Consider the following 25,456-nt stretch of genomic DNA (forward strand, 5'->3'; position numbering starts at 1 on the left):
GGTTCCTTTGAAAGATAGTTCATGGTTTGCCATTTTTGTTTGTATTAAAAGAACTTTAAGAACATCATCTGTAACATCTTCTCCATTTACCTTAAATTCAGCTCATGTAATGTACAGTAAAAACCACGAGGACATACTTGATTTAATAATTATATCTTATTGAATAATATATTGAACATTCAATTTATCTTTACATGTTAGAAGAACTTAGAATTTTCTCAAAGAGCGATGCTTATTATTAGTGTTATTTACCTTTGTTACGATGAACTGCTCTCATTTATAACTGATGTTTTTTTTTTATAATTGTTTACATGGAAAGTGTTTTTTCCCCGCTAGATATTAATGCGTATTGGGATTAGATCCTTAATGACCTTTTGCTCCCTAAACCGTTCACATAGATATGCACGATTTTACTATTCTGTTGATGCATGTAAGGAAATACATATAATGCATATATGTATGTATGTGTATTAACATTTGTAAATGTAAATATGCAAGTGTACACTTTAAAAAACTATTTTATGACGCATCATAAACAATATTTTTAAATTTAAGAAAGCAATATTTTTTGGTTGACAAATGTTTATAATACATTAGACATAAATTAACTCCAGAGAAGACATGAATTTAGGTGAGTAAATTTATTACAGAAATGAATTTCATAGTTTTTAAATTCATGCCCATTTTTGCTCTTTATCATCAGTACATTTTTAGATTCACAAAAAGAAAGATATTTGCAAATGTAAATTTATTAATGATAAAATTCACTTCAAGTTTTACTGAAAGTTACAAAATATGACATCTTAATCAAAGCTCAATGAATAAGCAGAACGAACGTCGAACGAGTAAAAACAGGAGATAGAGAGACTGGTTGTTCGGCTAAACAAATCAAGACTTTTGGTTATAGTTTAAAGTTTTTCGATAAGGTAAAGATCAAAAGATCACCAAAAACATACAGTGCAAGCTAAAATAACCTGGCGGACCACATCGCTCATAGTTTTTAACAAATACCATGTAAAACATGAGCATCGCATGAAAGCGGACAAAACGGTATTTGTAAGAACGACTGATGTCTCAGCAACATATGAACAGGTATCGCTCATGGCCGTCCAACGTATAAGGAATCGACAATAAAACTCATCTCACGGGTTGCTTGTTGTTTCTCCGTCGCAAATGTTCCTGCCTCGGAGTATTGAAGCGTATAAAACAGATACTGAAGTTTCCATCAACGTTATACACAAGTACGCTATCAATAGTTTGTTCTAAGTTATCATTTCCGTCTTTTGACGATTCTTAACGAAAATGCAAATACCTTCCAAACTACAATTGATCGGATTGAAATTGATAAAAGCGAAAACAAACCTTCTACATGTGCATAATCACGAATCACGCCATATCTTTTTACCCGGAGAAACTCACAGGAACGAAATCACATTTCCTACGGAAAAAAATTTACGATATTTGATATGTGAACTCATCCGGGACACCCCATGAAATTCTAATGTTATCATCCGTGGGCTTTCATGTGAAAAAAAAATCTTCGTTGACTTTATATTTAAGTAGTTCTTAAACCCAACAAGATAGAGGAAGGGTTTCAATAGAGAAACCAAATATTTTTTTTATTCAATTTTGTGAACAAATATCGTTTTGACCCTAGATTATTCACTAATATGTAATGCAGAGTACATGCAATTTTAAAATTTTGTTGCATAGACACTTTGGGACGGAGTTAACAAACTTCATTGATCGAACCTTGTACTAGTCAAGCCAGAGCAGAACCGCTTTATACTTGGTTGTGAATGAGGTCAACGAGAGATTAACGAAAGAAAAATACAGAAAAAGAAGTTCGCGTATTTCTTATCTTATTCCGTTTGTATCTGTTCAAAATTTAAACATGTTAAAATTTTTTAGCCCGATAAAACAGAGTTCACCAAACATTATCTAAAATTGCTATTGAACGTATACACATAATCAATGAGGTAATGCCGCAAACAGAAGACAATTAAGGAATGGTTTCAAGTGCCCCCGTTTCGACGTCTAGGAAAAGCTATTCGGCGATGCGTGACTGGAGCTTAAAAAGCAAGTGCAAGAAATGAATAGAAATATTTGGCTCATATCTATTCTCTATTTAAGATGATGCCATCGATGTTTCACATTTTCTGGATCTATTTCCCGATCAAGCTGTAAAATAATATAATCACTGAGTAAAACAATTGTCGAGCTAGTTAAGTTTGAATTAAAAAAGTAATGCATTTAAATTGTAGTAACTTTGACCATACTAATGACTCTTTCATTCGGTTATTCATAAAAAGATGTTAAAGATATTCGCTACAATTCACATAATACATCTGAAATACCTCGGCATCCGCAACCTTTCTATGCTTTCGACTGGGTAGAAATCCTGTGTTTCCTTTTGGTACTCTAGCATATTCGGAATAATCCTCCATATGGTAGGAATTTTCCAATATATCTTTCCATGACAAAGGAGACCTTGTGTCCTTCCTTTGTCCTGGTGATGACAAGGGATACCAGCCATTTACCCGATCAGATTTTGTAGTTTTCATCTTTAAAAGAACATCGAATTGCTGTTTCAGACTAAGTAAAGAAATAAATTTAAAAAAAAGACAAATAAACCAACAAAACAAATTCCGGTTAAATCCTGCAACATGAAACGTGATAATGAAGTTAATCTATATCGTAAAGAAATAACATTTTATTCACCATCGCTTTATCAAGTCACATATTTATATATATATATATATATATATATATATATATATATATATATATATATATATATATATATTACCTTTTTAGTTTCTTTGCTGTTTTTCAAATGAAGCACAAGCATATTGGATGCATACTGCAAGATATTGGGAACTTCCTTCTTCGAAACCTTAAATAAATTCAAATTTTGGTGTACATACGGTTTGAATACTTAGTTATTTTAATTAAAAGGAATTTTTGTGTTATAAAATATACAATTGCATTCTCCTTCACATATCATGTATCCAAATTTGAAGTGCTTACACGTTTTGTATGGAGGGATGACTTGGACCCCGTAGACATAAACGGTGAACTCCCCAGTGATGTGTCGCCATCTGCTACTGCACGGGCATGTGCTCGGCTCGCCGCCGCCAGGGCTTTATGTATTTCCCAGCGGTTCTGTAGATAGTTTGGTCATTTTGAATGTTGGTTATCGATATGCACTTACACTGTACGGTGATTCTGACAATTTTATCTATACAGCCATACCTTAGACTTGTCTATCTTAGATAAATCTATCTTTTCATAATTGCTTCTTTTCTTAGGTTTCAATCTGTCTTTCCGAGCTTGCTTCAGCTGTAAATTTACACAAAACTGCTTATGAAGTTACAATAAGAAAGGTTAAAATGGAATGATACAGATTATCTATATATCTCTATATATACAGTATTCATTTTAGATGACGATTGTAAACTAGATGCCATATTGTTGCAAGCAACGGACAGGTCTTCCGTCCAATTTTCAGTATCAAATTGCCAATATACATGTAGGTCCCATTTAAGTGTCTCAATGTGCATGGCCGACCCTTTTCAAAATCTAAATATGATTTCTTTATTTGAAGCGCCACTTAGTATTAAAACGTCACGATGAACATCTTTGCTTAAAAATGCTCCACAAAATCTCAAACGTTTTTGAAATACATATGTATCTAGAAAAGACTTTTGGCCCCTAAACGTCCCTAATTTAAGGGCTTGTCCTTTCATCTGGACATCCTTGAAAAAGTCTTAGTATTGTAGTTTTCTTCTACTAGTCAAATCAACATGTTCTTTGTCTAGAAATAAATGAAACACTCAGTTTTAGGTGCAAGCCACTTTACTTCCTAATACGAGTCATTTTGATTGTTTTGAAGATAGCATGTTGTTTAGAATTGAATTTCAAATCATTCTTACTCTAAAAAGATGCGAAAAGTATTTTTCGTTTAAAAATTACATAGTTTCAAAGTTTTAAGATTCTGGTTCCTTAAGATTCCTTATTTCGTAAAATAAAGAGTTAAACAGTTGTAAAAGTCAAGATGAACATTTTTGCTTAATGTTGCATAATACTCAACAAAATCTCAATCGTCTTGTGATATCTAGACTTCTCTCCTATAGGTCACTTATTAAAGGATTGGTCCTTTATCTTGATATCATTGAAAAAGTCTTGGTATTTGCATTTTTTTGGTTCTTCCAGTCATATCAAATGTTTTCCTTGTTTTACCGCAAAAGAGACAATCAGTATTAGGTGTAGGTATTTGTTATTTCTAAATTTGTATTTCAAATGCTCAAGGATTTTCCACTCAGTTTTGCATGCGAAATTCCAATTTAATTCCCGCGAAGGCATGTTTTTAGGTTACCAAAAAGAAACCAGTATTTGCGTGTGTGTGTTTTTAAGAAAAATTAATTGTTTGTTAATGAAACTGCCCACCAATAAGAGTCCAATAAGTAAAATGAGTGGAGACGAGTAGAACAAATACTGTTTACTTTAAAACAGAACAAATAAGAGATATTCTAGTCTCGGTTTAACAAAACATGACATCTTACATGTACAAATATGTTTTAGCTAGATATATTTCATTCAACCGAGGAATGTAGTATCAATTCGTCAGTAACACCAATACTAAAGTCGTTAACACACGGTGAAAACTCTGATTATTATCGGACTATTTTGGCATATTAAAGTCTGGTTAACACTTGTATTACTTGCAATAAATTATCAACATATATTACTGTTCGCTAAAATGATTCAAGTCCTAGCAAGTCAATACGATTTAAAAAAATAAAAATGCTGATTCAGGTGGATTTAGGAGCGGCCTGGGCCAGGCTATGGCATCAACTCGTCCTGGAGGGCAATAAAGAATATTTCTGATTATTTATTTATTTTGTCTTTATTAACTCGAATCAAAGTTTCACATGACATAAATCAGATACAGTTACGTACAGTTATACATTTAAGTACAACTAAATGTTTCATTTTATTAAAACGAAATATGAACGCCTAGGATTAAGCACAAAATTAAGATATTATTACATATCACATTTGATAAATGAAGTGACCAATCAAGTTAATGAATTACTAAGAATAGGAATTGAAAACGATAATATAATTACTCCATTAATGCTCTTTCCATTCTACAGCGTAGCAGACTGCAGATAATTTAAAACTAAAGGAATACATGTTTTTACATTATAATGATTTTACAAAACGTAGCCTTATACTCTGCAGTATGCTTAATTCAATAAACTGTACATTCAATTTTGAAATTGATATTTGGTTATCAAAAGAACATGAACAAAAGGCTTGCTATCTAACCTAGTCAAAAGTTTTAAGCCACTCCCTGCATTTGTTTTTGAGATACCCCCTCTAACTTAAATCCTTTCCCAATGACCCTCCGTTTGAAAAAAACTTTGCCCTTCATTCTCTTTGTAGCCCTTTTCAGGGTATTTATCCTTTACTCAGGAAGTTTCTTCTGTTGTTTTTAACAATAACCATCAGATTTTTTTTATACAATGAGCCCCTATTTTTCAATTCCTACTAGCAAGCTTTGATTTTGAGGGAAGTTCATGAATAATGTGTTCACTCTTTTAATTAACACAACAATTTCTACAAACATGGTGGACATTACTTATAATTTATGATGTAAGTTAACGTATACTGTGGTTTCATTAATTTTCGTGGGTATCAATTTTCGTGGATTTTCTGAAAACCACAGTTTCAAGGATACGTAATTTCGTGGCCAATGATCCTATCAATACAAATTGTTAGTTGAAATTGAACTTCAATGAACATTTAATTTCGTGGATCAACTTAACAACGAAATCGACGAAAATTGGTATTCAGCGAATATTGATGAAACCACAGTAACGACTTGAATACGTGGTTAAGTTAAGGAATCAAGGAATGATGAAGCATATATGTACAAATCAATATAATCAACATCTATCACTGAATTCATTTTCTGTATCATTGAGTTTTATGTATTTTCACTAGCTTGTAGAGTAGAGTCTAATTCGTTTATACTAATAAGTCAATTTTTGTCATTCGGTGGCGACGAACGTTTCTTAGGCGAAGCATTCCGAGTAGCAGTTCTTTCAGGTTTTGGAGATTTTTGTTCAACTTGAGGCTGATCTTTCCAATACTTAGCCCGGTCATAAAGGTAATCAAGGCTTTGGTTTGATGCAGCATTTATGTCTTTTTCTACACGCCTTCCTGCCGATGATTCTGTAAGAAAATATCCATCGATATGGTATTAGTGAAATAACAGTATTATAAAATTTTTGTTTTACATAACTATTTTCTGGAGGGGGATAGGTTTTTCACCAACTGGGAGAATGGTAGTCGGGGCACTTTCATATTGGAACGTACTTCCTATCAAAGTAAACAATAAAATCAAGTAAAAGTTTTATAAATTCTTTCCCAGATATGCTACCTAACAACGTAGTGCAATTGGTTAGAGCTTTAATTAAGAATCTGTAAGTCATTAGTCCGAATCCCGCTCGGGCTTTTAAAATGTTCATCTTTCCAAATTCTATAACACTTTTTGGTCAAATTTAGAAAATTCTAAACGGATGAAAGTTGTTTGATTATATTGTACTTTTATACAGATTAATAGCGACATGTGTCCTATACCATCATAAAATCAATAATTATTAAATGACAAACTTGGGCTACTAAACTGCAAAAGCATAAAATTTCCAGTTTTAAATAATTTATTTTTTCCATTAGTTTTTTATTGTTTTATTATTGATTTTAAATAAAAATTATAAACAATAATGCTTTATATTATTCCATTTTAAAATGTGAAAAGACTAATGTGTATCATGGCTTCAAAATCACACGCTAATTAGAAACGCATGAAAAAATGGGAAAAGGCAACAGCAAGAACAATAAAATTACAGAACTTAAAGTTAAAAGTATCACGTGCCTAAATTGATTAACTTTTTAAAATTAGGATTTTTTTCTGTTTATTTGACTTTGACAAAGAATTTGTTCGTTTGTCTCTTTAAATGCACTAACAAGTAGCATACAAGTCAGATATCAAATAAAATAAAATCTTGTTTTTTTCACAAAAGGATACTAAGCACAACTTTAACAAGCAGGATTTTTTCTTGATAAAACTAATCTTAGATATAAACACAATTTATGAAAATAAACAAAACATGTGTGTGCTTAGTGTCTATTTAAATATGTATGCACCAGCTATGCTTTAAATATCTAATTAAGTAGTGTCATTTTCTTTCTCATATATCATTTTTGTTTGTTATAGAGCAAATACATTGTTGAATTTATACCAAATATATTTTATCGCTGAAAAGATATTAATATAAAAATTAAATTTTTTTGAATTTCTCAATAGATTTCTGGTAGATTAAACTCTTTCCCTACAAATCAAAGAAAGGTAAAAAAAAATCGGTCACAAAGCAATAAATATGCTAAAGAAAAAACAAAGGGATTCGGACAGATACGAACGGATCAATGTAACGTGCGATTAACTGGCTTGCAATTGATTGTGTTTTTTGTTTAAAGAATTGGTGCAAAAAGAAATTATACATCAGAACATTGTATCGATTCACGATGATAATTTTATGAGCTTTAAAAACAAGGTTAGCACCATTAGCTTTAGCAATATCTAGGAATATCTTCGAATTAGTGTGAATTTAAAATGATGAGACGCCTATTTCATCAATTCTTTGATTACAAACAAAACAAATGATAAAAATTATATATTTAAACTGGATTAACATTTCGATTTTGTACAGCTTTAAGTATGCAATAAAGAAACTATCGTTAATAAATACTTGTACACTGTACTCTTTTGTGAAAACTGGAATAAATCGCAATCAATCAAAACACAAAATAGGCTTACAAAAGCCTATTATATAAGAATATCAGACACGCTTTTTTAATCAATGTATGTGTTTTTTACAAATCAATTAAATAATAAAATCAGGCGTGAAGTAGAAACTCCGTTTAAAACACTCAGGCGATCGGTCACATGGCCTAGAATGTAAACTATTAAAAAACCAATCCCATCATTATGTAGAAGTTGTTTTATATTTTTTCTTTATAGTTTATTTAAATTGTTTTTTTTTTCATTTTGTATAATTTGTGTTTTTAAATAGGGAACAATTGTCTGCAAAAACTGGCAATTTTCATTGGGCATTTCCAGTGCGTAAGGCTGAGTGTTGTTAAGTTTGTGATGCTATCTGTCTATCTGCATTGATCACGAGCTTTAAAACTTTACTCAGTTACTGTGCTGTCAAGATGCTATTGTTGATTTGATGGTAATTTGAAAAATTGTTATAAAAAATATACAAAGATGTAGTTTCAATTTCATTTTATAGAAATAAAGAAAATATTTTTAGCCAAAAGGCATGTCGTTCTATTTATCTTTTAAAGAAAAAAAGCCCCTATTCCTAGCTTTATCACTTTTCTAATTAACATGTGAAGGTTAACTTAAGAGGGCTGGATGCTTGTGGCCATTTTTAAACTATACATATATATCCTTAAAATAAAAGGCACTGTATGAAGATATAGGAAAACAATCAAACTTTAAAAATAAAATTTATATATATATATATATATATATATATATATATATATATATATATATATATATATATATATATACTAGTATATATATATATATATATATATATATATATATATATATATATATATATATATATATATATATATATATATATATATATATATATATATATCTGATGATAATATACATACTTCTAGCATAGTCAAAGTACTGCTTATCTGCATACAGCTCCTCAAGAAGTAATTTCCATTTGTTTTCGGACATTCTAACCCTGTTTATTGCTTCTAAGTCGATAGATTGGCCTCCATGAATGTCCCCAAACATATCGCTCCAGTACATCTGTTTACGCTTCCGATGAACTCTTTGAAGAGGTGGCAAGTCTTTCATATTTGGATCATCTCGATACAATGGTAGTTGAATTTCTCCTTCAACTACAGGTAAATCTGGGTCAATTTTTCTTCTTCGTGATAGTCTCCTCAGAGGAATTTTATTGATCTTGATATCACTGTAAGTAGATGATCCCTTTTTCTGTAAAAAAAAACAACCCATTATACATATGTACATCAGAAGTAATGGATTGAAAAAAAAATATACAAAAAGTGGTTAAAACTTTTATTCCGTTGATGTAATTGATAAAATTTAAGTACACTCTCTTTTTTTCAAATGAGTCGTTTTGTGTTAAATAAAAAAAAATATCAGTTAAGAAAATTATAGGAATTTGATAAACAAATCATTTTTGGTATAAAGGAATAGATTCTTTCTTGAAAGTAAAGAATAACAAAAATTATACCAATTCAAGACCCATTCTTTTGCTAACTCTATCCTGGTCCCTATCAAATTTGGCTTATGATTTCAAATTCATTTGGCATAACATTACGAGCAGCAGGGTTAAAATAATAATAAAAACTTCGAGAAGGTCTTTATTAAGAATGAAAATTTTACAAAATTTTAACTATTTCTTCTTCCTTATTTTACATGGATGATGCCACTTGAACTCCAGCGTGTAACAGGGTCGTTATATGAAGCAGGGAGTTTTACGTGGTGCAGAGTGTACTTTGGCGCTAGCATACAATTACATGTCCAATAATAATGTGGCTGATAGTTATTTTTTCTTAAAGTATCTATTATTGTTAGGAACTCTTACAATCTCAAAGTAATATAAATCAAGTTATTCTATCACAAACAAAATAATTGATTGGCTCTGCAATACATGCTCATGCTAGGTTTTATTTAACCGTATCTTGCAACAGACAATGCATATTTTTTTTTTAACGAATCATTTAATTACAATTAAACAGCAATTGCACTATTAGTTTTGAAATGACACGAATTTTAATCCCTTTTAATTTTTACAGCAACAGCTTATGGTGAACATGGAAGACATCTTTTGTAAAGAAAAAACTCAGTAGTTATTAATTTCAAGTTAAGGACTCTTTTTTTTTAAATACTTGTAAATATTTACATCTTACTAAAATTTGCTCCTCTATTTCTTATGAAAACCGATTGTAATTCACAGCGATGTAGATACTGACTGATATATACACTATTCGGTTTTAAAAAGTTTATCAATCGGTCGAAGCCTTCTGCAACTAAGAAATCACTGACTGCACGATACAATATGATGATGTTAGGGACCAGGCAAAATTTATCACAGTGATGGGACCGGTACAAATAAAAATATCCCTTAAAAAATTGACATGTCCCATGGCTTTCACATTGAAATGAAATATGTGTTCTATGCCTTTAGGCTTAAAAAAAGTTACTGTCCCATGGATACTACTAGTAAATCTTCATAAGTAAATTGGCATAGAAAGTAGGAATTTCCAATCCTGGTGAAATAACATTAAGCAACCTGACATTTAAAACTCAATTTTTGTAAAAAAGAAAAAAAAATCGTTCAAATGTAGTTTACATGTAGACACCTGCAGTTATGATAGTATACAAAATCTCTAAAAACCCAAGTTTATGCTCCTACCTGTCCAAAAGTGATATTTTAGTTGTATTTATATACACAGTTGAACCCCCTCCCCCATCTTTCCATTAATTGTCTCCATTAACATTACATGAAGGATATATAAATGTACATTTGACCTTCAAATAACATCTGCTGTGGTTGCTACTTTTAAAATGAACAAAAATCAACATCTTTTTGCCCTTTTATTGTCAATATAATTTTTTTTGTTATATTTTGTTAACAATATTTTTGTTAACAATTATTTTTTTGGGGTTATATTTTTGTGTAAATGCATAAAAAATGTAAACTTTGAACATTTTTCATTTTTTTTTTAATTTAAGGCATGTATCACACTTCTAGGTCTTACTGTTTTAGCATGGTATATAGAAGGAGACTAAAAACCAGAATAGATATTAAGATATTCACTAAATATGATTGTTAGCCTCCTTTTTCATGGAAACAAGAAATCACATGCAGGATGACATGTCTATTTATGAATAAAAATGCAACAAATCATCAAATTAACCAAAAGGAGCAACTCTTAGCATCAGCGATGATTATTTCAAATATGTGTGAGAAATGACTTATGGAAATTCATAATATTAGGTAAAATATTTCAAATTAATGTTTTTTATGAAAATCAAAACATAAGGGAAGGGCATACATGTAAGGGTATTTCTAAGTGATTTGATGCTTTTATCATGATACATGTAATATCATGTAGATGTGTGAAGCATTTGAAATAGGTTTCATATTAAAGGAGGTAGAATAATTATCAATTAATCTCTCACAGATTAAGTAAATATGTTTTATTGAAGGAGAGCCCCATGAATCTGTGTTAAATATAAGAGAGTGGAAATGGTGGGTTCACTTACTAGTAATTGGCCATATTTCTCTTAAACCTCAATTGAATTAGCAATATGAGGCATACTTTTTCTCAGAATTGCATATTGAGCTTTCTAATTTAAAGACGAGATATCTTTTCATAGAATATTAGTGTAAGTTAAAGGTAGCAATTTTGGATAACAAGGGGAGTCACTCCCTCTTAAATGATTTAAAAAAAAAGATTTTTTGTGTTTAAAAAATAAAATATGTTTAAAAATTATAAATGTTTCTTTTGAGTTGAGAACTGTAACTCATTTAAAAAAGTATTTGTCCCATTGGTACTTCATACAAAAAAGGTTTTGTCCCATGCTTTATTTTTTACATGAAAAAAGTCATTGTCCCATGCCTGTTTGTACCGGTCCCATCATAGTGATAAATTTTGCCTGGTCCCTTAGAGTCAAAATCTTATATACGGCGGCTTGGCAATTTCTTTTACCTCTCCCACTGATGTACATTGACAATTATTTAGTTTCTTTAACTTTTTATGATTAATTCATGAAATTGTTGTAAGACAGATGTAAATATAAACAATAGCAATGTTTCTTTAATGATTTATGCAGGTTATGAAGGTAGCGATCATTGCAGAAAAAAATTACACAACCCGCTTACATGGGCAAGGTATATTTCCTGAAATGTCGCTACATTCATATCATGCATGGATCACCAAATAAAGCATTTTATTGTTTAAATGAGACCAACAAGTATTTATATTTAGATTTTAGGCGGACATTCATCACTTTGTCAGCATGTCTATGAGTTTATGTCTAACCATGTACCGCAGAGACTTGATCCATTTTATTTCAAAAACACGTACTTTTTAAATGAAAATTGAGGGTTTGCAAATGTAGGTGTTCTGTAATGTTCTGAGAAATGCACAATGTTGATTCAACAAGTTGCTTCTGTAGGATAAATTTTGAATAACTAGTTATCTAATTTAAATATGAATATATTGGATAACATATCTTATTTGTGTATTAATAAAATCAAGTTTAACATAATAGTTCTTGAAGTACAAGGTATTGACTCATTTGAGGAAAAGGCTAATGCAACATCTCATTTCAAAGGGTACTTGCCTGATTTTAGAAACATATTGATAGCTTTGAACAGTGTTGCTTATAATTTCCAAGTAGAATTAAACCGTTGCAAATCAATCGATTAAACTATTGACGATAAACTAGAACGTAACAAGTAAAAGATATTTACTCTACAAAAAGAAGGTCTCTTCACATTCTACAGTTACAACTCTTTTTAAATATATATGTATTAAAAGTAAATAAAAACTTTTATTTGGTTAGAAAAAAAACCCCAACCAAAAAGAGGGTGTGGATCTGAAGTGAAAATGTTAACAGATTGCATTTATCTTCGTTCCCCGGATGTTAAAGTGCATCGATAACATGCACATCTGAATTTAATTTGATTAGCCATAAACTTGCGGAATTTTCCTGATGGATATTTAAGTGAATACAAAATTGCTTTTGTAAATTCATCAGTCTAAACATCGTAACAATTTTTCAGTAAAATCACTCGTCGCCTTTTAAAATATAGATTAACTTCTCTGAGTAAGCTTTGTTTATATCAAGTAAGCTTATGATATAAGTTTCATTTCCATCTTGTTTAACAATTAACTCTTATCTCAATGTAATATGTTCATGTATTAAGTCTTACAAAATTTAGGAAATTATCAATGTTTTGTCATTATTTCTTTTTATCACAATTATTCGTACACTGCCTTGAAATTAAGTGTTCATTGTATTGTAAATCTTAAAACACTTGAATACACAAGATCAACCACTTTGTAAAAAAAAAAAGAATCAAATTTTGTCTACATGTACTTTATATTCAACTACGGGCATAAAGTCGTATTATAAATCTTACATATCCACATATCAAATTAAACTCTGACTCATTAAGAAGAGTTTTGAATGTAACACTTTTAACAATATGTACATTGTTTACAATAAAAGAAATATTAATTCCATTGGCCTACAATCATAAGATATCCCAAATCTTTAGATCTATTGCTAAATTATTTTCTTTTTAAGTACTTCCATTTAACTACACCATATCTAATAATCCGATGATATTAACCAAACCATGCGTTTAAAGTGTATACGTGAAACCGGTATACAAGTCAAAGCATTTAAAAATGCTTGTAAAACAAATAAACAATACAGCAGACCCTATAACAAGTAATAATACAAGTCGGCCATGAGTTCGAGGTGTGCAATCACTGAATCAGGTAAATTGAATGTGAAAGAAAGAAAAATCCTTATAGTGAATTCATATCTATGATTCGCGTTCAGCTTAAAATCAAAATGATCCTCGAATACTTGAATCAATTCAATCAGATTTTGCTTATTTTTTGTAAAGAAAATTTTCTTTTTGTTGTCGATTAAAAGAAGTTTAAAATTCAAGAAGCTATACTTCTTCACATGGTAATCAGAACTGAGTTGTTTATCATTTCACGTACTTATAGATGCAACATATTTAACTTTATGTTTACCTTTATTTTTAACTTTACCTTTTTCTTCTTCTTTTTCTTCTTCTTTTTTGATTCCCACTCCCCGTCCAAGTTCATTGTGTTCTTCCTTTTTTTCCATCCAGCTTGCGAAAAAAAGTCAAATTCATCCGAATCAGGATCACTGTAAATCACTTCCTCTGGTTTTTGTGGAATGTCCTTTTCATTTTCTGGCAGTTTGTCACCTTCGGTAATAGAATCCTTGTTTTGGAGAAATTTATTTTTCGTCTTGGAGATTTTTTCTCGTGCCAGTTCTTTGAGTCGTTTCATCGCACTCTTAGAGCGCGGTTCAGCTACTTCAAATTCTTCCACATCGTCTTTGCGTCTCCTGGCATCAATCCAATCCTCAGAATCCATCTAAAATTTAAATTCTGCTTACAAATCGCGTACCATCCTTTTGATGGCTTGCGTTTTATTTTCCGGAAAATAAGCATTTTTTAAATATAAATTTTAAGAGGCAGAGCCAAAACCCTGAAAGATCCAAACCCGGGCTAGATTTTTAAAATCCTTAGTCCATGTAAATACTTATAGAATGTAAGCTGTTAAATAATGAAATATGATCATAAAATTTAGGCAGAGGTTTCAATAACTAGTTACACTGGCTCAACAAGTGAATGTCACTAAAGGTACTGCATAATAAAAAGTTAACACTGCTCAAATTAGAGCATTAAACCCACCCTTTACCTAATTGTTTCGTCATTTACATTTTTTTTTTCAATACAAGGTCATTCAAATTGCAAGGTCACGAAAATTGATGACAGACAATCTTAAACAGAAAAAACTTTGACAAAACATGAAATCATATAACATATTACTGTTGCTTTGAAAACAAAATAAGACGACACATTTTCGTTTGTAACGTATCAACTTACCATTTGTCGCAGTTTGTATTCATCCATAAATTCATCATTCTTGAAAGCCTGTGTAAAGAAAACATCAATTATAGAAAGTACTATTTATTTTATGTGGTAATGCATAGTTCTAACAGAGATATATACGAAGGTCAATCAAAAAATACGAAGACAATGTAGCTGTCTATCATATGTTTTTAAGACCAATTCAAGAAAAAAGTGGGGATGTTCTGTCCTGGTTATAAAATCTTTAGATTGTTTTGTTTTTTTAAATATTTACATTTTAGTGTCTTTGTCTGTCGTTACACTACGTATCGATTTTATACTTTATAGACCAATAACAATAAATTCAAATGACGGGCGCAGTATAAGCGTAAGTGTGGTTTGTTTGTTTATATTCAATTATTTGATGAAAATCATGTAAATATAAGTAATCATTCTTTGAATATTATGAGGTGATAATTTCAGTCGGGGTGTAATCAAAACCTTCGGGCTTTATTGGATTTCATCATTGGAACATATGGTGAAATTTACATGTGATATACAATTTGTTTTTCTCAATTTTCAATTCATCCAATTCAGCCGGAATTAGCCCCCTGTTGTGGACTCATTCTGGCTCATTGTAGAACATCGAATTAGACTATAAAGTTATGTTTCCATATCAATTTGATAAATGTACACAAAAAGTTACTCAGAAAAAAATGTCCGAAGATATTTTAAACAAATTGACCTTCAACTTAAGCCCCCTAGAGGAGCCATCCTGACCCGGGGGAACCATTTGAACAAAGTTGAATCTATACTCTATTAAGTTTATGCTCAATGAGAGTGATTCTACATATTTTTGTGATTTGTTAGTTCCGAAGTCCTTATTAAGAAGAATATTTAAGACACCCACATAGTTTGTCAATTATTGTGATCGGCTTCGGCCGTTCACAGTTGTGTCCATATGAGGCATCTGGCAAATTTTACGATTTGCGCACGCATTGCGTCTTACACTACTTTATGTTACTATGCAATGGCAACCTCATTCAAATATTTAATTACACGTAGATTTTTAAAACGTTACTCTTATCCGTTTGCAGTGAAAATAAAACATTTATACAGATACATCATAATGATTCAAATCACGTTTTTCTTCGCATATGCGTTTTAATATTTATTGGAAGTATAATACGCCTACTAAAAGTAAAGTATGCTTTGCTATTTTGGAAATCAACAAAAAGGTGCAATTTTTAGTTTAGTACGTGTACGCGTAATGCTTTCGTTTTACATTAACAGAGCTGACCAATGATATCACATGCCGATCATTCCTTTAAAGGGGCATGGTCACGATTTTGGTCAAAAATTATTTTTTCGATTTTAATATCTATAATGCTTCATTAAGGAATTTTTAATAGGCAACCAAAATTTGAGTGTCACTTGTTGAGTTATAAGCGAGTTACAGAGCTTACAATTCTTCGCTATGTAAACAAAGCGTTTGTTTACATTTTGAATGTTGAAGTGAAAATTTCAGTTTACGACCTCAAATGAATGTTTTAATCGTTAAGAACTGTTTATCTATGCTTAAAATGAATAAAAAGATAGACAAATCAGCCCGAAAAAGATTTTTTACTGGTTTATTGAACCTATGTAAACAAAAACAGGGCACGAGCCTTGTTTACATGACGAAGAATTGTGAGTCCTTTATCTTGCTTAAAACTCATCGACGGGCACCCAAATTTCATTTGATCATTAGATATGCATTCCTAAAGCATTGTAAATAATAAAAACAGAAAAATAAAATTTGACCAAAATCGTGACCATGCCCCTTTAAAAGGAATACTTGTTTTCCCTTGAATAAGAGGCATTGCTCTTCTTTTTAAGAAACTTGATTTCCCATCAAGAAAGCATACTTCTGCCATTTTTTTTTTTAATTTGCCATTTGATTCTAAAGAAAAAGATGAAAATGTAAAACGTAACGACGAAAAAAAAGGGACGACAGCGACAGATTCAGACATTAGACATATTATTATTTAAAAATCTCATTTGAACCTTTGGTTCCAGTGACCCAAAACCACTTTTTTCATCTTTAAGGTAGTGTGGAGATGTCAAATATGAGAGGTTACAAACCTCATTGTCTCGATCTATAAGTCTTTCGTTTAAGTCGGTCTCCACCTTTGTTGGCGTGACGGGCTCTTCGTCCTCGTAGAATAGTCGCGTGATGTCATACACCGAATCGTCTGGCAGGCCCAGGTCAAGGGTAGGAGTGAGGGCAGCTTTTTCCATTCGAATTCTTTCTTTTCTTTCTCTTTCTATTCTTTCTAGTCGATCCTCTTCTTCCTTTTTCTTCAAGGCTTCGGCTTCAAGTCGTTTCTTTCGTTTGTAACAGTAATATACTAAGGCTATTACAATGGCAATTACGATAAGAAATGCTAGTAATCCAAGTACGATCGCCACTGTCGCACTGTATGTTTCTTCGGTTGCTAAAATAAGAGAAAAGATTGGTTAGTGAACAAAAGTGAGCAAGAAACAAATGGATCTTAACAGTAATCCAACTAGATACAAAAAGACATGAAAATAAATATCGGAAAGAATATTTGGTAGCATTTTTCAACTTCAACAATTGACAACTAGTGTTTATTGTTATGGTAAATCCATTCTAAAACAATCGTCATTAAATTATTATCATTCTTCACAAATATCAAGAGTTAAAATCTGGACTTGTTTCACCAATGAATTTTAAATGTAAAGTTCCTTTCGCGAACTTTCCGTGAAGTTGCGGTTAGCCCGGTAGCATGCCAATCGGCTTTCTACTAAAAATACTACCCAACTTTCACAAACGTATCTTGTATTTGATTTGTATTGTAAACTGTAAATTGTAATGTAAAAGTTCTTAAAATCCATATGGTGAATTCAGGGGAAAGCTCAATTCGTTACATTCGCTCAAGTTTACGCTGAATAAAAAAACTCCAAAACGAAACAAAAATTCAACAAGTTGTATTTAAGTTGATGAAATAACGGTACATGGTATTCCAATGAAAACCGATTCTCTGAGTTTCGAGATAACAACTTGATAACGTGCGGAGATTCCAGCACGGACAGTCCGATATAATTCTTTGCACAAAATCGACACTAACGTGCGGAAATCCAGCACAGATAGCCCGATATCACACACACTCCACTAACGTGCGGGGTTCCAGCACAGTTAGCCCAACATAACACTCTGTGCTAACGTGCGGGGTTCCAGCACAGCTAGCCCAACCGTTCTCTTCCAGATCTTAAACCATTCTCTCTTACAATTATTTTTTTTGACAGGCATTGCTTTTTTTATGACAAATGGATAGTAATGGTATGCCAGAAAAGTAAACATTCACACATATAGCTGTTACGATAATTTCACACTTCTACTGTCCAACAATTATTTAATTTGCCTGGAGATTAAGTAAAGAAGATATCAAAGACTAGTGTTAGGAGGATTAACATTTTTGTCAAATGAAAGCATCTCCGTTTGTTTGGTTATTTCCTCTTTTTTTTGTTACAAACTCAATTGCGTAATTAATCTGAGAGAAAAAAAAACCTTAAGTTATCATAGCAGCTTGTAAATTTTAAATCGATAACCTGTTACATCAAAAGTTTAAAATCGAAGATTTCTAAACTTATCTATAACAATCTTAGAAATCTTTGATTTTAAAGTCGGTTTGAGACAACAATATATTACTTGATTGATCTAAAAAGTACCGATATTTATTTTGAATCTAAACAAATTATTTTACAGCTAGATAACCTAGATTTCTTGTAAAAATACGGTTTATTCGCACTTTATATATTTGCTTTAGATCAGTCAAAATATACTCTACATCAGTTTGAATTTCAAAATTTCACTTAAATTTCGCAATTTCGTTTAAAATTCTTTTTGAAATAAGATTGTTTAGTGATTGATTTATGCTAGTGACGATTATTTCATCCATGGTTAAAAACATAATTATCCACAAATCTCGATTTTCATTTGCATACTGATATTTTGTACCCACAAATATAACAAGTGTACCTGGCCGACTTTGACATGTATTTATCGATACTTATATAATGCATTAATTGAGCCCATATCTTAAGCTTTAGTTTAAATATGCTATGATAGTAGTTTGTACCAATTTAGATTACGTGTCAATAAATCTTTATAAATTTATAGATCTTTGTTTGTTAAAAACATTTTATTTTTTGGGAAGTGATAAGATCCGCAAAATAGCTCTTAATTTTCGACTGTTAAATTCCCAAATTACCCATATATCTAAGCTAAACATGTAGCTTGATTTAAAACCATCGTGGCAGTGACCATTCTTAGCAGAATTATCGCAATTTTTTTACATGTAGCAGTATGAATCCTTCTCTAGGTCTTAGATAGTAAAACGTTACCAATATTCCTTTTCAAAAGATTTTTTAAAATTATTTTTTATCATTTTTCAAATAGTCATATGGATTTAAAGTTTAAAGAAAAAACTTTATGCATCAACTTACGACAAACTGAGAGGGACGACAGAACAACGAGAGCTCCGTTAGAGTCGGCGTACGTAGAGTTCCCATTTGGTGGACAGTCTTGAGGATTCTGGGACATGAAGACATTGTTACTATCGGAGGAAATTATCTGTAAAAAAAAAATTAACTCGGTATTTATTTTACATGCAGTTTGAGTATTTCATTAATTAATCATTGATCAATGCGTAAGATTAACTGAACTATCAAGTTTACTCAGTATGTCAAATCTACTGTAAACAAAAGGAGTAGTTGAAAAGAAAATCTAATTCATGGAAAGCGTCAAACTTAGCCGGAGCATAGGCCTAGCGATTGTTAATAATTAACCACGATATGGTAAGAAAAATGGATATTTTTTATTTAATATTTTTTTTTCTTTCAAAATACTTTTATCTAGTACCTTTTATTGGAATGATTGTACTCACATAACAAGTGAATCTGTAGGTGGTGGATTCGTCTGTTGTTGTATCTGTGTTATACACATACAGATAAGTGTAGGAACCAACCGTTGTAGAGTGCAGGCAGTATAATTCTCCAGAAGCTGCCAAAACGTAACAAAGTGATCAATGATTGCATGTAATGATCATTTCAAGAATGTAAGGGGAAAAAAATCTTTTGACATCACGTGTCAATACTTGTAACCGATGTTAAAGAGATTCATATGGTATCTACTAATCAAAAATCTGAAATTTTCTCTAACTGATGTTTGATCAGAATAAGAAAAAGAGTTGTACCATAAATGGTATAGAAAACAAGTGATAGCTACCGGTATATCTTATTATCAAATTCATATTGTTGGTGATAAAAATGATGTTAAAAGATTAAAGAGAATTTAATGATTGACTTACTGGAGTATGCTTGGGTCTGGGTACATTTCGTGTAATCAAAATCTAAAACTCCTGTGTTAGTACACACGTCGAGGTAAGCATCGTCGCACACGTTTCCACTGCCGGTGTCATAAGTGTAGTTCCAGTTCATCTGCAACTGGCTAGGACAAGTTATTTTGGCTTCTTCGATGCCACCTAAAAATGACATTTAGATATTTATTAAAGGACTGGACAATATACGGTAAGTATCGATTCTTAAAAGAGAAACCAATATTATCCTTGATTTCCTAAATCAGAAAAGGATATAGACAAATATCGAAATACTCTGAAAATCGCGAGACAAGCAAAACGTATAGGTAATACATGTCATACTTTGCTTGTGATCATGACTTTAAAATTGTCCTATACTCGACACTAAATGTGCTCATTAAATGAAGGCTTGGTTTTTTCATATAATAGATGCACGCACTAATAATCATAGACATAAGACAAAACATTATGATATGCAGTCAAAGATTACAGAGCTCAACGATTTTATCATGCAATATGAAAATAATAATTAATGATCTTTTATTATCAAATTATTGTTTACCGTGGTTTGGTATGACACAATATTGTAAAATATAATACGACATTGTATCAAATCATGTTAAATACAAGATCATATGGTGCAATATCATACGATACAAGATCAAATGACACAATATTGTAAAATATAATAAGACATTGTATCAAATCATGCTATACAAGATCATATGGTACAATATCATACAAGATCAAATAACACAATATCGTATCACATTATACAATATTGCATCATATGACACAATATCATGTAATACGGTACGATTATATATTAAGATATTGTATACGTATCATAACGATATAATATCACATGACACAATATCATATTTAATCATATGATATATTATAATACCTCCTATCAGTTTGTCTCTATAGATTCAATAAAAAATAAATCATCTAATTTCGCATAGTATAGAAAGGATTTATATACATTGAAGCGTAAGCATACTTTTCCGAAGTAAAGCAGGCAAAAGTCTTCCTCGAAAACCTTACAATACCTGGAGATGCTTCCACACAAATTAATAAAATCTAAGCTTTTCTGGCCAAATATTTTTTGAGAAAATATCTTTAGAATTTCTCGATTTATTCCTATGTAACAATTCATCCCCCAATTGTGGACCCATCCTACCAACGGGGACCATCATTTAAACAAACCTGAATCAACACTACCTGAGGATGCTTCCATACAAATTCAAGCTTTTCAGGCCCAATAGTTTTTTAGAAGAAGTTGTTTTTAAGATTTTCTCAATATACTCTTATAAAAATGTGGCCCCAACCTATCCCCGGGAACCGTGGTTTAAATAAACTTAAATCTACACTACATGAGGATGCTTCCATACAAGTTCCAGCTTTTTTAGTCTAATTGTTTTTGAGAAGATTTTAAAGAATTCCTATATTTATTCTTAAGTAAAACTTGAGTCCCTATTGTGGCCCCATCCCACACCTGATATAGAAAAAAGCCCAATCACGTCTTGTGGTCGAGATTTATGCCAATGTAGAATAGGAATTTTATTTTGGGGACATAGTAGTAAATTCTATTTAACAGTTAGTATTATGTCCGATCATTACATAGAACCGATGCAGATATAGTAGGGGGCAAGTTGTTTTTTTTTTTTTAGAAACCGACGCATCTCTTAAATATACAGAAAAGAAAATGAATTTCAAAGAGACTGTCTTCAAACATAATTGATCTTTAATCTTAACCTACCCTCTTTGACCATGATGTGATTCGTTAGATCCGTCGCTGAACTGGCATCGCAGAAGTCGCTTATTACGTTCACTACCTTTTTGTCATCTTTTAGATATATTTTGATTCTTTCATTTCCAGCGTCACTCAACTGATCTAGCATTGTAAAATAGAAACAGAGAATCGACTATTACATTCAGTACTCAATTATGGGATAATTCATACCATGTTTATTACATTATGTTCATAAGTAAACACACAGAATATACTAAACATAGGTCGAGTTATCAAAGCAATTGCATTCAGTCTATAGTACAATCACTCACTGGTCGGGGTGTCGTAGGTGAATTTGGTGCTTGATTGTTGAGTCATCCGCAGGCATAGGAAAGCTTCCAAATTTAGTCCAAGATACGTAAATTCTTCGGATCTGAAAATTTGAATTCAAATTATTTACAAATATATATTCAATATTTAAAAAAAACGAGACATTGTGTCACAATATTTGCACATGAAAACCACTCATTCACAGACCTGTGAACGTGAGCGCTGAACGCTTCGTTGTTTTGGAATAATAGGAGTTTCTTACAACAACCCTTAAATTAAGACGTCGTGAAACGTGCCCTAGCTAATTCAGTAGTATCCCTGGTTAGTTAAAAGTGAAAGGAGGACTAATTTTTTTTAAAATAACAATTTATAATTTTCAATTGTATCACATATCGTCAGTCTCTTTTGGTAAAAAAAAAAAGAAATGTCGTAATATAAAAATATATGCTATATCGTACTGATTCTATTACACATTTTAGATTTTAACTTTAACATGATTATCAAACATAAGTATTAAACAGCTTAATTGAAAACATGAAACTGCTTAAAGGTGTTGATTTTGTAAGATTTTTCTAATGCTAATAAGTGACATTATTGAAGGCATTCCCGGTATCTTAAAGAAAATTTTGTTGAATAATATACAACTACATGTATGTGAAACTATTTCATGACTGTTTGCTCATGATCGTTGTATAAGATTTCTTTTGTATAATAATGAGTTACAATTTTTATATTATTTTTTTATTTATACATAAACAGAAAGAATATATTCCTATCGTGCTTTCTGTGGTATTTATCAGTGGTAAAAAAAATAACGTTTTTAAAGAAATCTATGTATTTTGATACAAGTAACCGGTTAATCGGTTGGAGTGAATAACGATTAACTGATTAATCGATTGACATTCCTACTGGATATTCTCATTAAACTTTTACCTGTTATTTTAGCCAATGAGTTGTTCTAAGTACTAATTTAATTATTGGATAAATAATATGATGGTGTGAGTTGCCATCCAAACAACACTATTAGCCGTATTTATTTGTAGATTTCATGGGAGTACTCGTTTATATACACGTCGTATTTATTATTTTTGACTGAGTCTCTATACAGCCATTTTTTCTATTTCGTGCATGTGTCATTTTTTGTCAAAGATTTTTAGCTATTGCTCCTCTTCTTGATTTAAGACTATGATTAATTATTTTTTTTTGGTAAAATTGCTGTTATAACGTACTGCAATTTGATTTTCTCTATAATGACTTGAATAGATAGCAATAAAAATCTTCTCGCCCCCCCCCCCCAAAAAAAAGGAGCGCGTAAAACTTTCTTTTTATTGCCGCTAATATCTACAAATGGCATCGCATAAATGGTAATAAAACATGTCAATGACAATTTAAAAAACGTGGAAATTCGGGGATCCACACACACCTCCAGAAACCTTAGCTGAAACCATTTAATTAAGGTGCCTCACTACACCTTGAAATAGTTTCTCAAATTGGCAGAAAATTACTTGATTATAATAGAAAGCATAATAAATAAGAAGTATATACCGGTATGTCAAATGGGCGAAAAAATGTGCAATTTTAGATAAAAATGATATTTTTAGAATTGTAGTTCAGTAAACATGAACAAAAGCCCCAGATGGATTCGAACTCATTCACAAGCATGATACTTTAACCACTGAGCTATGAGGATACAGATCTGAATCGATTGATATAAACAGTTAAACAAAACATTTAAATCGCCATCTTGTGACGTAGTGTCTTAACAAGTATATGTCTCGGTGTAGTAAAGTACCTTAAAGGGTATTAAAAATATCACTGACAATTTTAAAAATTGGAAATACGGGGAGGAAAATATTTCAATATTGAACCTAAAGTTAGTTGTGTAACGCTAAACGTAAGGGTTTTCAGTCTTAAGATCTCGATATAAGAAGCTTAACTTAAGATTATCAGCACAAAACATTTAACACCGGTAAAAGGGAGTCTTACCTTAGGACGTAGTTGGTCTGGTCCGTACTGTCGCAGGTAAATGTGAAAGAACCTATCGTCCACACCTGCCAACCAGCGAGGGTGGTGGATGTGAAATTAAGGGTTCCCTTGTGGCTATCATACCAAGAGTCAATGCCAGACGACCAAAAATTCCCCGGGAAGACGCATGTACTCTCTGAAAAATAATTTCACTGGTGGTTGAGCGCCTACATATTTATACGAACCAAATTGCATTGCTGGATCTATAATGATAACACTTTCGTTATGCTACTTTTACAATGATTCGGTATGAAGTATATGCATGCACCAACTCACAGTAGTATAGGAAAAATGATTTTATAAAGTCAGTATATTGAATTTCATTGATCATTTGATCTTACAGACTTGATATTGAGTTACCTGTGCACACCAGAAGTGAGACAATGACAATCAAACTCCGGAAGTTCATATTGTTTTAATCCATATTGCTACTCCACATGATCTTGAAACAAGCGATTGTCAGTTGAGAGTTTCACATCTTTCTTCAGTAGTCGACGTGTATTGATTGAAATCGTTTCTATGTAATTATTCAGATTAGAATTTTAATCTTGCAGTCCATGGTCATTAATCGGTTATTATGGTAGTTTAATGGAGAGGATAATTCCAGATTAGTAAAGATCAAAATTTGATACATTCCAGGTCATTCTAAAACGTTGAATGGGCCATTGCAGACAAAATAAAGATGTTTACATGAAAACGGGAATATCATACATTATCATATTACGTCCTCCCATGAAGATTTATCGTAACTTAAAAAGTTATATTCCTCTTAGAGCAGGTATTCGTAACTTCCAGACGTTCCAGTTAATCGGAGATAGGTAATCAGTGCGGGAGTTTACAGATACGAATTTCCTACACCCACAAAAACAACATTTGGTGATGTTTAAATTTACAAACAGAAAACATCACCCTTAAACGAAACCACATGAAAAAAACCCAAAAACAAAACAAAATAAAACAACAAGAGGCTAATAGGCCTTAACGGTCACCTGAGTAGCATATAACCCATACACAAACTTGTCGAGGAGTCTCATATATTCATTTAATTGGGTTTCATGGAGAAGAAAAATTATAAATTTGTAATGACGACCTGACCTCCCTGCCTGAAATCTTTCAAAAAGAACTATGAAACCTATAATTTTGGCGAAAAACTTAAAGATCTGGTCTACAAAATCATGAATTCAGTTTTCCTTTCAGGTGTGTGGGAGTCAAGAAGA

At 31.4% G+C, this 25,456-nt stretch overlaps 1 protein-coding gene across 2 annotated transcripts; it reads right to left on the minus strand.

Annotated features, from left to right (window-relative positions):
• Window positions 1-642: 642 nt before the first annotated feature.
• LOC105326810 (uncharacterized) lies at window positions 643-24,759 on the minus strand. 2 transcript variants are annotated; one of them, XM_034445880.2, is made up of 14 exons: window positions 24,600-24,759; window positions 24,201-24,375; window positions 22,217-22,317; window positions 21,912-22,046; window positions 20,141-20,314; window positions 19,718-19,833; window positions 19,278-19,404; window positions 16,893-17,245; window positions 14,805-14,852; window positions 3,256-3,342; window positions 3,031-3,165; window positions 2,810-2,896; window positions 2,358-2,564; window positions 643-2,181 (listed from the first exon to the last, which is right to left on the minus strand). In XM_034445880.2, the coding sequence occupies exons 1-14, from the start codon at window positions 24,646-24,648 to the stop codon at window positions 2,125-2,127; spliced, it is 1,851 nt and encodes a 616-aa protein (XP_034301771.2). In that variant the 5' UTR covers window positions 24,649-24,759; the 3' UTR covers window positions 643-2,124. The 2 variants fall into 2 exon arrangements, with proteins under 2 accessions (XP_034301771.2, XP_034301770.2); XM_034445879.2 differs by lacking the exons at window positions 643-2,181; window positions 2,358-2,564; window positions 2,810-2,896; window positions 3,031-3,165; window positions 3,256-3,342 and adding exons at window positions 5,890-6,243; window positions 8,767-9,103; window positions 13,936-14,289.
• Between the last annotated feature and the right edge of the window lie 697 nt (window positions 24,760-25,456).

The sequence above is a fragment of the Magallana gigas genome, chromosome 2, assembly GCF_963853765.1.
Source record: "Magallana gigas chromosome 2, xbMagGiga1.1, whole genome shotgun sequence".
NCBI lineage: Eukaryota > Metazoa > Mollusca > Bivalvia > Ostreida > Ostreidae > Magallana > Magallana gigas.